This window comes from Vipera ursinii (genome assembly GCF_947247035.1).
Source record: "Vipera ursinii genome assembly, chromosome: Z".
Lineage (NCBI taxonomy): Eukaryota > Metazoa > Chordata > Lepidosauria > Squamata > Viperidae > Vipera > Vipera ursinii.
In genome coordinates this window covers 51,948,242-51,961,366 of record NC_139517.1, presented here as the reverse complement: position 1 = coordinate 51,961,366, position 13,125 = coordinate 51,948,242, and the positions used below count along the sequence as shown (strand labels likewise).

The window sequence follows — 13,125 nt, the reverse complement described above, 5'->3', positions numbered from 1 at the left end:
GTTTAAAGCTAAAACTATATCCATAACCAAAAACTAAACAATTATATTCTCTTATTTAAAATTCTAAATATAGAGCTGTTAGATGTAGTTAATATGTTAACAGTAAGGGGTTTTGCATCCTGTCACTGAAAGTTTTTGTTTCAGTCAACAAATGTCAACGGTTGGAGAATGTCATCTCTTGCCTATTTTTAATAACACTATGATAGAATTTGGCAACATTGGAGTGGTAGAGAGATACCGTAGGTTTATACTGTAATAAGAATTCATATACACAGAGTATTTGCTATGGGAGAGTAAATTATAATTTCAGGAAGTATGACCAGTAATTTTACAGTGCCTTTGCTCTGAGGGCGTAAATGGGTAGCATAGGGTATCTTTTAATACCTGCAGTTGGTAGAACATTGCCCTGGCTTAACATTAAAGCCCTTTGTGATGGAATTTACAGGTAGTTTTCAACATACAACCACAACTGCAGGGCTTTTTTTTCATAGAACACTCAGAACGGAGTTCCGGCACCTTTTTTGGATGGAACCTTGTAGGGTAGGCAAGGCAGGTTGTATGACATATGTGAGTTCCGGCACCTTTTTCTTTTCCAAAAAAAGCACTGCACAACTGAATCTGAAATTTTTGGTTATTGAGCAAAGCAGTCATTAAGCAAGATATAACATGACCTTTTTGCTAACAACAGCAATCGTGGCTCTCCTGGTTGTTAAGGAATCACACAGGTTGTTAAGCAGAGTATGAGCTTCTTTATGGGGCTGGAGGAGGCCTGGCAGTATGTGGCCAAGGCCTTCCTCACCCCATGAGTCTGTGGAAACCTGCCATGGGCCAGAAAGCCCAGGCCTTCTTCCCATCCCACCACATCCAGGAAACTGGTCTGCTTCCCACTTCATGCCCAGGAGGCCACAGATGGTTAAAGGCCCAGCAGTATGCATGAAGTATTCTACCTACCTTTATGTTTTTCTGCAGCTGCTGGCAGGTGTGCCCAGCGGATGTGAAGCATGTTCTTCCTACAGAGGCTGCCTTGTACTGTTCTGCAAGCGAGTGCCAATTCTTGCAGTTGTTTGGAAGGCTCCTCCAAATTGCATGAGGAACCTTTGAACAATTGTGAAAATGGCGCTTGCTTAAAGACAGGTGTAAGGTGGATTCTATATAGAAAGGCTGCACCTCACATTGTCTGGATGTGCCTGTCAGAAGTTCAATAAAATACAAAAGTGAAGCAATTTAATGCTGCTGGCCCCTATAACTGACTAAGGCCTTCTGGGCCTGATGGAGTAAGGAGAAGACCTGGTATTCTAGGGCTGCAACAGCTTTATGCTTGCTAAGAGTGCTCAGATAGGTAATGGGGATAGCTGCAATAGTTCTGTGGCTGGTCTTAAACCAGGTAGACTGCCTAGTGCCCAAATTCTTATCATGGGCACGTTACAATGACCATAACTTGACAACTGCAATGCATTGCTTAGTAACATGGCAAAAAATAAAGTAAAATTGAACACTATTTATTTAACAAGAGTTGCTTGAGCCACTCGGAGTCTCTGGATAGTGAGATGGGCAGCATATAAATTTTAATAGATAAATAAATAAAACCACCTTGCTTAGCAATGGAAATTTTGATCCAATTGTAATCATAAGTCAAGAAGTGCCTATAGTAACCATTAGAACCTAACTGGGAGCACTCTTCAGCAGAAAATAGCTTTAAGGTGGCAGAAATAGATAAAGCACTCTTATTAAAAATGATTTTCTGAATTACATAGTATAAGCATTTTTCCCACTGGAAGCTTGAAAAAATATTCCAAGATATTTTATATTTTTGGGTTTCTCAATTTGAGAATTCAAAACTCTTGTTTTTTCATATTTTTCTAATTCTTCATCCTTGCAATAAGTGGCAAAGGATCTCAAAGCACATTTAAAATTTGTTGATTATCCTTAATAAATTATTAAACAATAATTATCTAGAAAATCTCTTTTCTTTTTTAAAAATAGGCATTATTGCTGTTTCTGATTTTCAGAATCATTATAGTCCAATTAATAAAAGAAGAGGGAGGCTGGAATTGGAATCTACAAATAGCTCAGAATCTAGCTGTTTTGCTAACCTTTTTTGTAAAAACTTCATAAAAATCATCCCCACAAAGTTTAATACACCCAGGAGGTTAAAAAAAGTTAATCCTATTGAATTATTTGTATCTTAAATAAGAAAAAAAATTATTTTATACTATTTTGGTTATAACATTATAAATATGCTTTAATTTTGGAGTAATACAAATTGGATGATAATTGGCAATCCTTAGAAAGCAGATACCACAAGAGACCAAAAATATATTTAGATTGGTTATTTAGATTTTGCAAGTTTGATTATTCCTCCCCTCATCTCTGTATTGCATTCATGTGAATTGCTGGAAGGGGGAATTGTCTGCGTCATTTTCATAATCCTCCCCTATTGTTTTAATTTAAGCAGTGTTTCACTTTGTTGCTTTTGTAATCTCCATCAAAGTTATTTTTATTACTCTCTACAGTAGGGCTTCCTGAATCTGGGTATATTACCCGAAATTGGGAAACAGTGGTTTTTCTTTGGTAACAACACAAAAAGCCATTATTCAATGAAAACCAGGAGTTTAAATAAGGACTCTCTGATAAGCAGTAAAAAGGACTTTTCAATAACCAGTTTGGGTAATGAAAAAAGTTTGTGCTGTACAATAACAGAATGTTGTAGTGAATATCCCCAAAGCTCTGGAATAGGCCAATGTCTCCTTGTTTCTTAGTGGCCTGATTTATCTCCATTTTGACTGGACTCACCATTTGAGTTCATTGTTAAACATTGATAAATATCACATTTCTGCTCAGAAAATTTTATTCTTGTTTTAGGACACCTACAATGGCAGGAGGCCTCTTTTCCATAGACAGAGATTATTTTCAAGAAATTGGAACATATGATGCTGGAATGGATATATGGGGAGGAGAAAACCTTGAGATTTCATTCAGAGTAAGAAATATCCTTTTAAATTCCATGTGTTTGGGTACATTTTTCACTAGAAACAGAAGAACTTTCACATAAATGTTTCTGCAGTGTTATTAAAGGCATACATAAGCCTTGTTCATATGCCAGAATGGAGTGATACAAAGGGAGCACCTGAGAATTCAGTCTCTACAGGTCAGGTTTTAATATACAACTATACTTTATTTTGAATTGTATAGGAACTATATTTATTATTTAAAATGATTTTTAATAATGGTTTTTTGGCATTTTCAGATTTGGCAATGTGGAGGGACTTTGGAAATCGTAACTTGTTCACATGTGGGACATGTTTTTCGAAAAGCCACTCCTTACACTTTTCCAGGAGGCACTGGACAGATTATTAATAAAAATAATAGGCGACTTGCAGAAGTTTGGATGGATGAGTTCAAAAATTTTTTTTACATAATTTCTCCAGGTGAGCAAGGCACCTTTAGCATAGAAATCCCAATAATTGAAACTGAGCTATGTAACTTGATACCGATATGATATAATTTTATTTTGTGTTTCCGGTTATTTTTCATTCTTATTTGGGTAATATGTAAAATTTTCTTCAATAACACTTGGCAAAGTAGTTTCTCTCAGATATGGTGGTTAATTACCCAATTTGCCTTTTTGCAGCTTATGCTGAATATACAAGTATACTAATTGATATCTACTACATTAAGTCCTCTTCATCTGTCAAATTAATAAATTATAGTACTATTGACTTGATGAGTTATTGGCATATACATGTATATATGTATGTATATGTGCATGTGTGTATGTATGTATGTATTGTATATTATGACAGTTGGAAATAGACCTGTTTTAAAATGTAATATTTCTTTTAAAGGTCTAACATTTGTTTGGCATATCTTTTATTTCCTGCACTGAAATTTATTTCCTATCACTTTCATAATACTATTACTTTATTGGACTTCCGGTGGCAGCGCGGTGCCGGAGACAGCCGTTTCGGGCTGCCCACTGCTCAGCTGAGTTGTTTTCACCCGAAAAAGCGCCGATCAGCTGTTCGGGTGGATTTGAAGCCCCCTCCTCGGGAGAAGAGGAGGGGGTGAGGCCCCAGGTAGGAGTTGAGTTCTCCGGGGCCGCCTGAGCTTAAAGCTTGGGCGGCTGAAGGATTGAACTCCCCCGTAGCCTGGGTTGCTCCCAGCTGTTCAGCGTCTCTGCTCCGGGATTTTTGGAGCAGAGCCAGGCGTTTGCGACCACCCCTGCCAGAAGGAAAGACCCTGGAATAAAAGGAGCAGGCAGAGCGGTACAGGAGGACAAAGTGAAGAGGACTTTTATTCTTACTCTCTAGCTTAATGGACTTTATAAACTTAAAGTGAAAGTGCGCAACAAGTGAAAGTAAAAAGATGGCGGCTAAACCTCCCTCAAAAACTCTTCGGAGTGCAGGAACTTCCCCGGTGCAACAGACATCGTTGCAAGCTTTGCTTCCTCCTGCTGCATTGACATCGAAGGATTTACAAGATGCTCTTGAAAAACAATCCCAGGTAATATTAGAAATACTGGGTGATAAGTTGGCAAAGGTGGAGGAGAAATTGGAGGAGAGGATAGAAGAGAAGTTCAGTGTGATGAGGGTAGACATTTTGTCTACAGTGGAAAGCGTGGCTGAATGTGTGCAAGGTTTGGATGAAAAAGTGGAGGACCTGAGTCAAAAGAATGCCACATTAGAAGTAAAGGTACTGGAGAATGAAGATTTAAGGGACAAAATGGACAGAGAATTGAGTCTTATTCAGTATCATCAGATGCAGTATGCTGTTAGAATTAGAGGCTTAAAAGAGAATATTAAAGAAGACCTAAAGCAGCTGATTTCTGAGGCTCTGGAAGAAGTATTGGGTCAGCCAGCATCTGAAATAAAGGGATGCATGGATAAAGTTTTTCGTGTAAACTCATGGATTGTTAGACAGAGAAAGCTACCTAGAGATGTGGTGGTTTACTTTACAAAGAGAGAAACTAGAGATGAAGTTATTCAAGCCGCCTATGATACTAAAGTTGTGGTTGCTGACCATGAAGTTTTGGTTTTAAAAGAAATTCCTCCAAAGATTTTAAGGAGAAGGAAGGATTTTGCATTTCTTGTGCAGGAACTTAAGCAACGTGATATAAAGTTTAGATGGGAGATTCCAGTCGGATTGGTGGTGATGCATGAAGGGAAAAGATACCGTCTGGTTACTGTGACACAGGCGCGTGATTTCTACAATAATGTTTTAAAAGCAACCCCACTATCACTTCTGGAAGCTGCAAAGGGATTTGGAGAAGGGAAATCTCAAGAGACTGAAGATGGACAGACAGAGGAGAATGGTGCTGGAGAGGATCAAATTACAGCCTCGTCGGTTGTTGCTGGAGAGCAGAGGGTGACACGTGCCGCTTTAAAACGAGCAAAACTAATAAAAGAACAAGACCAGCAGAAGTTTATGGAACCTTTAAAGCGTACTTATAGTGAAGCAGTGGGAGGAGCGCGGCCCAAAGGAGATAGGAGGGCTATTAAAGATGTGCTCCAACAGCTTCGGGATGACACGCATGGCGACTAAATTTCTAACCTGGAACGTTAATGGACTAAATTCATCACAGAAGAGAAAGAAAGTTTTTCAATATTTAAAACAATTCAAGATTGATGTTATATGCTTGCAAGAAACGCATATTAGGGTTATGGACCAAAAGTATTTATCGAACTCAAGGTTGGGCACACAATTTGTTGCCTCTGCAATGAATAAGAAAAACGGAGTGGTTGTTTATGTTAAAAGTGCTTTAACAGCGGACTTAATTGAAGCAGATAAGCATGGAAGATACGTTATGATAGATTTGTTGCTAGAAGGCAAAAAAACGCTTTTAGTTGGATTGTATGCTCCTAATCAACAACAAGCTGACTTTTTTAGTTTACTTCATACAAAGCTTACTCAGTTGGATTACAAATCGTTTATTTTTATGGGGGACTGGAATGGTGTTTTGGATGTACAGATGGATAAGGCTGGTTTTTTTAAGCGTGTTCCGTGTCATGCCAGATTGCCTAAATCTTTTTTTGAAATGAAGGATGATTTGGAACTGCGAGATATTTGGCGTGACACACACCTGCATGAAAAGGATTATACTTTTTTTTCTGATAAACATCAATCTTTTTCCAGGATTGACTTCATTTTGTTGACTAATGACTTTTTTTCTAGGATTAAGAAGGTAAAGATCTGTGCAAGAGCTATTTCTGACCATAGTCCAGTATGGTTAGAGATCAATAAGGACAATAGAGATAGGCGCTCGTGGCGCGTAAATGAGAACTTGTTTAGAAATCAGAAAAATGTGGAAGAATGTAAACAGCGGATGAAGGATTTTTTTGAAATTAATATGAATAAGGATACTTCTATGGACATGGTTTGGGATGCTAGCAAGGCCTATATGAGAGGGGTGTTGATATATATGAATAATAAACACAGACGTACTTTGGAAGCTAGAAGGAAAGAATTGGAGAATGAAATTAAGGAAAAAGAGAAGGCCTTGATTTTGAACCCATTGGATGTGAAGACTAAGGAGGTTATTAAGCTATTAAGAGGACAATTTGATAAACTAATGGCTGACCAGGTGGCAACCAATTTGCGGTATGCCAGGCATAATACTTTTAGCAATGCTAACAGGCCAGGTAGATGGCTAGCTTACAGACTAAGGAAAAAGCAAAGGGCTTCTAATATAGACAAAATTGAGCATAAGGGAAAGGTTGTGTTTCAACAGGATCTTATTAAGGAAGCCTTTGTGGATTTTTATTCTAAATTATATGCTAAGGAGAAGATTAATGAAAAAGACATTGATGTATATTTGGAGAATGCTAGCATCCCGGTTCTTACACAAGCACAAAAAGAGGAGATTAATCAATTGATTACAGAAGAAGAAATTCTTACAGCAATTAAGGAGTTGAAGGTGGACAAAGCGCCAGGTACGGATGGTTTGACTGCGGCTTACTACAAAAATTTACAATTAGAGTTGATAAAACCGCTAAAGGAATTGTTCCAGATAATTCAGAGAGGGGGAAAGGTGCCTCCGTCTTGGAGAACTGCTTTTATTTCTTTGATTCCGAAGGAAGACCAAGATGTTACTCAAGTAAAAAACTATAGACCGATATCACTTTTAAATACAGATTACAAGATATTTGCTACAGTGTTGGCTAATAGATTGATGAGGGTTCTGCAACAGGTGATTCATGGGGACCAAACTGGGTTTATTAGTGGTAGGCAAATGAAAAATAACGTGAGGCATATAGTTGATGTGTTAGAATTTTTGGAAAGGAACAACCAGATCCCTGCGGCGCTAATTTTTTTAGATGCTGAAAAAGCCTTTGATCAATTGAATTGGCAATTTTTGATGAAAGTTTTAGATAAAATGAATTTTGGGGATAAATTTTTGCAACCAATTAGGGCATTATATCAAAAACAAACAGCCCGAATAATAGTTAATAATAGCTTGACAGAAGCATGTAATATTGAGAAGGGTACAAGGCAAGGGTGCCCGTTATCGCCTTTGTTATTTGTGTTAACATTGGAGATATTATTGGTAAAAATACGGAACTCGGAAAGAATTAAGGGTATACAAATTAGAGATCAGGATTATAGATTGAGAGCGTTCGCAGACGATCTGGTTGTTACAGTGACCCAGCCGGAGAACTCTGTTGTGGACCTGATGGAGATAATAATGCAATATGGGAAGGTTTCTGGATTTAAAGTTAATGCACAAAAAACTAAAATTCTGGCTAAAAATATGACAGTATCGCAAAAGGCCCTTTTAGAAGGGTTAACTGGATTTGAGATTGTTAAAAGGGTCAAATATTTGGGGGTGCTTTTGTTGCCCTCTAATACAAAGTTATATAAAAATAACTATGAAAAATTATGGGGAAAAATTCAAAAAGAAATGGAGAGTTGGGAAAAATTGCAATTGTCTTTGTTGGGGCGAATCGCAGCAGTGAAAATGAATGTCCTGCCTAAATTTTTATTCTTATTTCAAATGATACCGGTTCTTAAGAAAGATTCTAATCTGGAGGAATGGCAGCGAGGTATCAATAAATTTGTTTGGGCAGGGAAAAGGCCACGACTTAAACTTAAGATTATGCAGGATACTCGTGAAAGAGGTGGTCTTAAAATGCCTAATCTTAAATTATATTATGAAGCTGCTGCGTTAGCAGGAATAAGTGATTGGATTAATTTGACACAAGAGAGATTATTAAATCTTGAGGGCCACGACTTGTTGTTTGGCTGGCATGCATATTTGTTGTATGATAAGAAGGTAGATAATGTGTTTAGAGTGCATATTTTAAGACAGGCATTGCTGAGAGTTTGGAAGAAGTATAGACATAAGTTAGACTGTAAGATACCTTTGTGGGCAATTCCAAAACACGCAATAGAAAATATAAATGTTGGTTTTAAACATGATGTGACTACGTATAAGGAGATTTTAAGTTTGGAAAGAAATGTCTGGTGTCTGAAACCATACAGCCTCTTGCGAGATGAGAAGATTGTTCAAACATGGTTTCAATATATTCAGCTACGGGCCAGGTGGAAAGAAGACCAGAAAATTGGTTTTACAATGATTGATGAAAATCTGATAAAGCAAATTAGAAATCAGGGTCCAGCACATATTAAACGGATATATCTTGCATTGATAGAGATTGACTCAGAAACAGAACTTGTTAAGGATTGTATGATAAAATGGGCCCAAAACATCCAAGAAGTTATTACAATGGACATGTGGGAAAAGATTTGGGTGAGGAACGTAAAATTTACACAAGCTCAAAATTTAAGAGAGAATTTTTATAAAATGTTTTATAGATGGCATCTAGATCCTAAAAAGCTTGCAAGTATGTACCCGAATTATCAGCCAAAATGCTGGAGGTGTGGCGATGAAGATGCAACATATTTTCACATATGGTGGACTTGCAAAAAGGTTAAGGCCTTTTGGATAAAAATCTGGTGGAATATGCAGAAGATTTTCAAGCAAAGGATAAAGTTTTGTCCGCAACTTTTTTTGTTGGGAATAATTACAGATGCTACAGTTGTGGACACTAAGTTGATGCTGAATTTAATTACGGCAGCAAGACTCTTAATAGGTCAGTATTGGAAGAAGGAGGAACTGCCGACTATAGAAGAATGGACTTTAAAGGTCTCTGACCTGGCAGAGATGGCAAAGATTTCGGCTTATTTGAAAGATCACTCGCAAGAACGTTATATTATGGAGTGGAGAAAATGGATTGAGTATATCCAGAACAAATATAGGACTAAAAAGTTTCATGTAGCATTTGAATAAGTCTTCCTTTCCTTTTTCTTTTTTCCTTTTTTTTCTATATATATTTAATATTAATAGTGTTTGTAATTATCCTATATGAGCCAGAGAGTGATAGATTTTAGAGTTTATGGTTGTTAGCATATGGATGTTTATGATTGGTTTTTTTTTTTGTTTTTATACCTTGTACTTAGCTCTGGGAAGTCTGGGGGGGAGGGGGAGAGGGGTAGGGAGGGAGGGAGAGGGGAGGGGTAGGGGGGACTGTTAAAGATAAAATGTATGTTAAAACTTTTCAATAAAAAATACTATTACTTTATTATACAACTATGTTTTAATATTAACGGTACATATATACTGTTGCATGTATATTATGCATGCACAAACACACAATAGTTTATACACCCACACATACACCCACACGTGTCTATGTGTGTGTGAGATATTACTTAGTCAAAATAATGTTAATATTGCCCATTCATATAGAATCCAGTTCCTTAACAACTTAAAAACACAAACATAATTATCAAAGAATTCTGAAACATAAGTGCAATCCCAACAATTTTAATGCTACCTGGGCTCTACTGAAAAAGAAGAATCTTTGCTATGTTCCAAAATATCAGATGGGAGAGAATAAGGCACATTTCATAAAACTGGGGCCACAACCAAAAAAAAAGTCTGTCTTTGTCCCACTTCTCTCTTCACAAGGGGATAGGAGCCTAAATAGATTTTCTCTGCACACATATCTGTACTTCTGTTCTCATTTTTTTGTTTGTACTTCTATACCTCTGGTCTCTGTACTTCTAGTCTGCATGTAGCTACATAATAACATGTGGAGACATACAGTAGGTAGTCCTTGACTTACAATAGATCACTTAGCAACTGTTCAAAGTTACAGTGAGCCCCCCCCCCAAAAAAAAACTACTTATGACTTGGTCTGAAAATTACAGCTGCTGCTATGCTCCCCCAATTGTTTGCCCTTACTTGACTGCAGGGACATTACAGTTCCCCCGCCCCCGCCTGCCTCCATCTCTCCCCTGATTCCCCTCAGGCCTTGAGCCTGCTTTCCATCCCATCAAGCCCCACACACTCCTCCTCACTTTGCAAAGATCTCTGAAGCTCAGGAGGCCAGGGTAAGGTAGGAGGACAGACCGCTCTCTTGCTGAGCAACATGACATGATCCTAGAATTAGCTGCCATTTTTCTGAGTGGTCGCTTCTTGGATTGTACTACTTTGCTTTGTTTATCTGAGAAATGCAAAGTAAAGCATGCTGCTCTGTTGCTGGGCTGTACAGCGCAATTCTGAAAACAGTTGCTTAGAAAACTAGAGTTGCTTGTAGGATTGGACATGCAGCCCAACAATAGAGTGCTCTGTCCTCCTTCTCTATCCCAACTTCCTGAGCCCCAAAGATTTTTGAAAGGTAATTGAGGAGGAAGGTGTGGGGCACAGGGGAATGGGAAGCATGTTTGAGGCTTGTGGGACCAGTGAAGGGAAAAGGCCAGCAGGGATCCATTTGGGGAAAAGCAGGTCCAAGAGCTATAGGGACCCCGAGGGTTGATAAGCAGAGCATGGGTGTCTTAGGATGTGGGAGTCCTTGGGAAGCCCACGACAGGTGGGCGTGGGCCTGGGCCTGTGCTAGGCCTCCCAGGACACCCTATGCTCCTTCTAAAAACCTGCACAGTTGTTTAACAACTGCATCAGTGAGAGCAGGGACAGAGGGTTATTTAACAAGACAATCTCATTTAATAACCATCACCACTTGCAAATATAATGTGAGTCTCCAATGTGGTCATAAGTTGAGGACTATCTGTAATCACCTTATGCAAATGTCCAAGTTAGAGAAACTTTTCTTGCACAAAAAAGTTCCAACCTAACAATATAAAAAAGTAAGAAACATTGTCTATAAATTTAATTATCTTCCTAACTAAATAATACAATTTAAAGATCCCTTATATTCCCTTTGTTATGTGTCTGACATTCTGTATACTTAATCTTTTTAAAGAATGTCACTTTCTGCACTTTCATCTAATTTTAGTAGCTACTTAATATACAAGGAGTTGAATTCCAAAATATTTGGATTGAAGTTCTAAGTCAAATCAGGGAACGTCCTAGCTATTTTTAAATCAAAATGGCTGTGTCAGACTGCTCTCCCCATCACTTGCGCTGCAGCCTGCCACAAGCCAAAGAGGGAGGGGGATATTAGTGGTAAAAGGGCCTGTTGTAAAAGGGGAGAAGGGGGGAGACCAGTGAGAACAGGAAACAGGTGTGAACCAGTTTCATCCAGACCTGGGAATGGAATGTTAACTGCTTTCTGAAGTGTCCTGTTCTCAAAATATCCAGCTACCATCCTAGAAATTTGTGTGGGTTTTCTTCAGATTTGGCCTTGCTTTCACTGCATACAGTTAGTTGTCTCTAGTAAAAGATCCCTGAAATCTTCAGATGGAAGGTTTTTTATTTGTATTTCCTAGAAGTCAGCTGCGGCAAGGCTGACATTAGGCCAGATCTGCAAAAATGGTCAATCTGGAGCCACCAAGCTACCGTGGGGACTATGCCATAAATGTCGTCTCATGTGAGTGACTAAGAGGAGGAGGATGCCTGAGGAGAAGGAAATGCCAGGCCCCATGGCCAGGCAGACCCTTGGAATGGGCAGGAGAGGTGGAGGCTAGTGACGAGCAACTGAAACCCAGGTGGTCAATGGGCATCAGCTGGAAAGAAGAATGGGACAAGAAATTCTCCGGAGTGACCCTTACCCGGGGAGGTAAAGGAATCCACTGAAGAGAATTGGGCATGGAGCTTGAAGATGAAGGGGCCCAGTGACTCAGACCTTGATGGCATGCTGATTGAGCAAGCCATGGAAGAATTGAATGGGACTGTAGACAACATTTCGGTCCAAGAAGCCCTGGTTCGCATTTCCTTGCAGGCTGTTCCAGCGTCGAAAGATCAAGGAAGGAATGGAGTGATGATGGCTCCTGCAGTGGGGGGTGGGGCTGCCAGGAGCCCAAATCCAAGCACCAGAACCCACACTCCAACAGGTGGCTGCCCAAGCTGCTGCAGCTCCACCACAATTGTGGGCTAGCCAACCCAGATGGTGAGACCTTCTTCACTAAATCGAACTTGTGGGAAGCCTATTACAGAGTGAGAATTAAAGAAGGGGATGAATGAAAAACTGCATTTAACTGTCTCTGGGATGTTTCCAGTTCTGGATCTTCCCCTTTGGGCTCCAGGGCGCTCCCTGATAAATGAAATCCTGGATGAAAATCTATACAAGGAGTACTTTGTATACAAGGAGTACCTAGTGTACTTTGACAACATTCTGATTTATGCTGACACCCTGACAGAGCATGTGAAATTGGGGTGAGCAATGCTAAGAAAACTCCATGCTGCCCAACTATATGCTAAGTTTTCCAAATGTGAATTCTACAAAGACAGAATTGACTATTTCTGTTATCATATATATCCCATGGTGGCATAGAAATGAACCCTGAAAAGGTTCACATGGTCCTTGACTGGACCCAAAAGCATCTTCAAAGTGTCTTGGGGTTTGTGAATTTCTATCATCAGTTCATATCTTCTTTTGCATAAATAGCTCTACCCATTACAAACTTGCTAAAAACGAAAAGGGAGGGGAAACCTAAACTCAGCCAACCTTTAAAATGGTCTATGGAGTGCGAGGCTGCATTTGAGATATTAAAGCAACTGTTTGCCACCGAACTGGTGCGTCAGCACCCCAATCCAAATGCCCTTTTCATCATCTAAGCAGATGCTACCAATGTAGCCATGAGGGCTTATTACTACAAAAAAATGAATAGAGAGCTTTAAAACCCTGTGTGTGGAAAGAAACTCAAAGAAACAGAGCAGCAATGGGC

At 39.1% G+C, this 13,125-nt stretch overlaps 1 protein-coding gene across 3 annotated transcripts in view; it reads left to right on the top strand.

Annotated features, from left to right (window-relative positions):
* The window catches only part of GALNT1 (polypeptide N-acetylgalactosaminyltransferase 1), a 62,517-nt gene that overhangs the window by 37,110 nt on the left and 12,282 nt on the right, over positions 1 to 13,125 (top strand). For all 3 annotated transcript variants that reach the window (XM_083377127.1, XM_083377125.1, XM_083377126.1), the window contains 2 exons: positions 2,863 to 2,980; positions 3,248 to 3,428. In XM_083377127.1, coding sequence (XP_083233253.1) covers positions 2,863 to 2,980; positions 3,248 to 3,428 — 299 coding nt within the window. The remainder of the gene's footprint in view (positions 1 to 2,862; positions 2,981 to 3,247; positions 3,429 to 13,125) is intronic.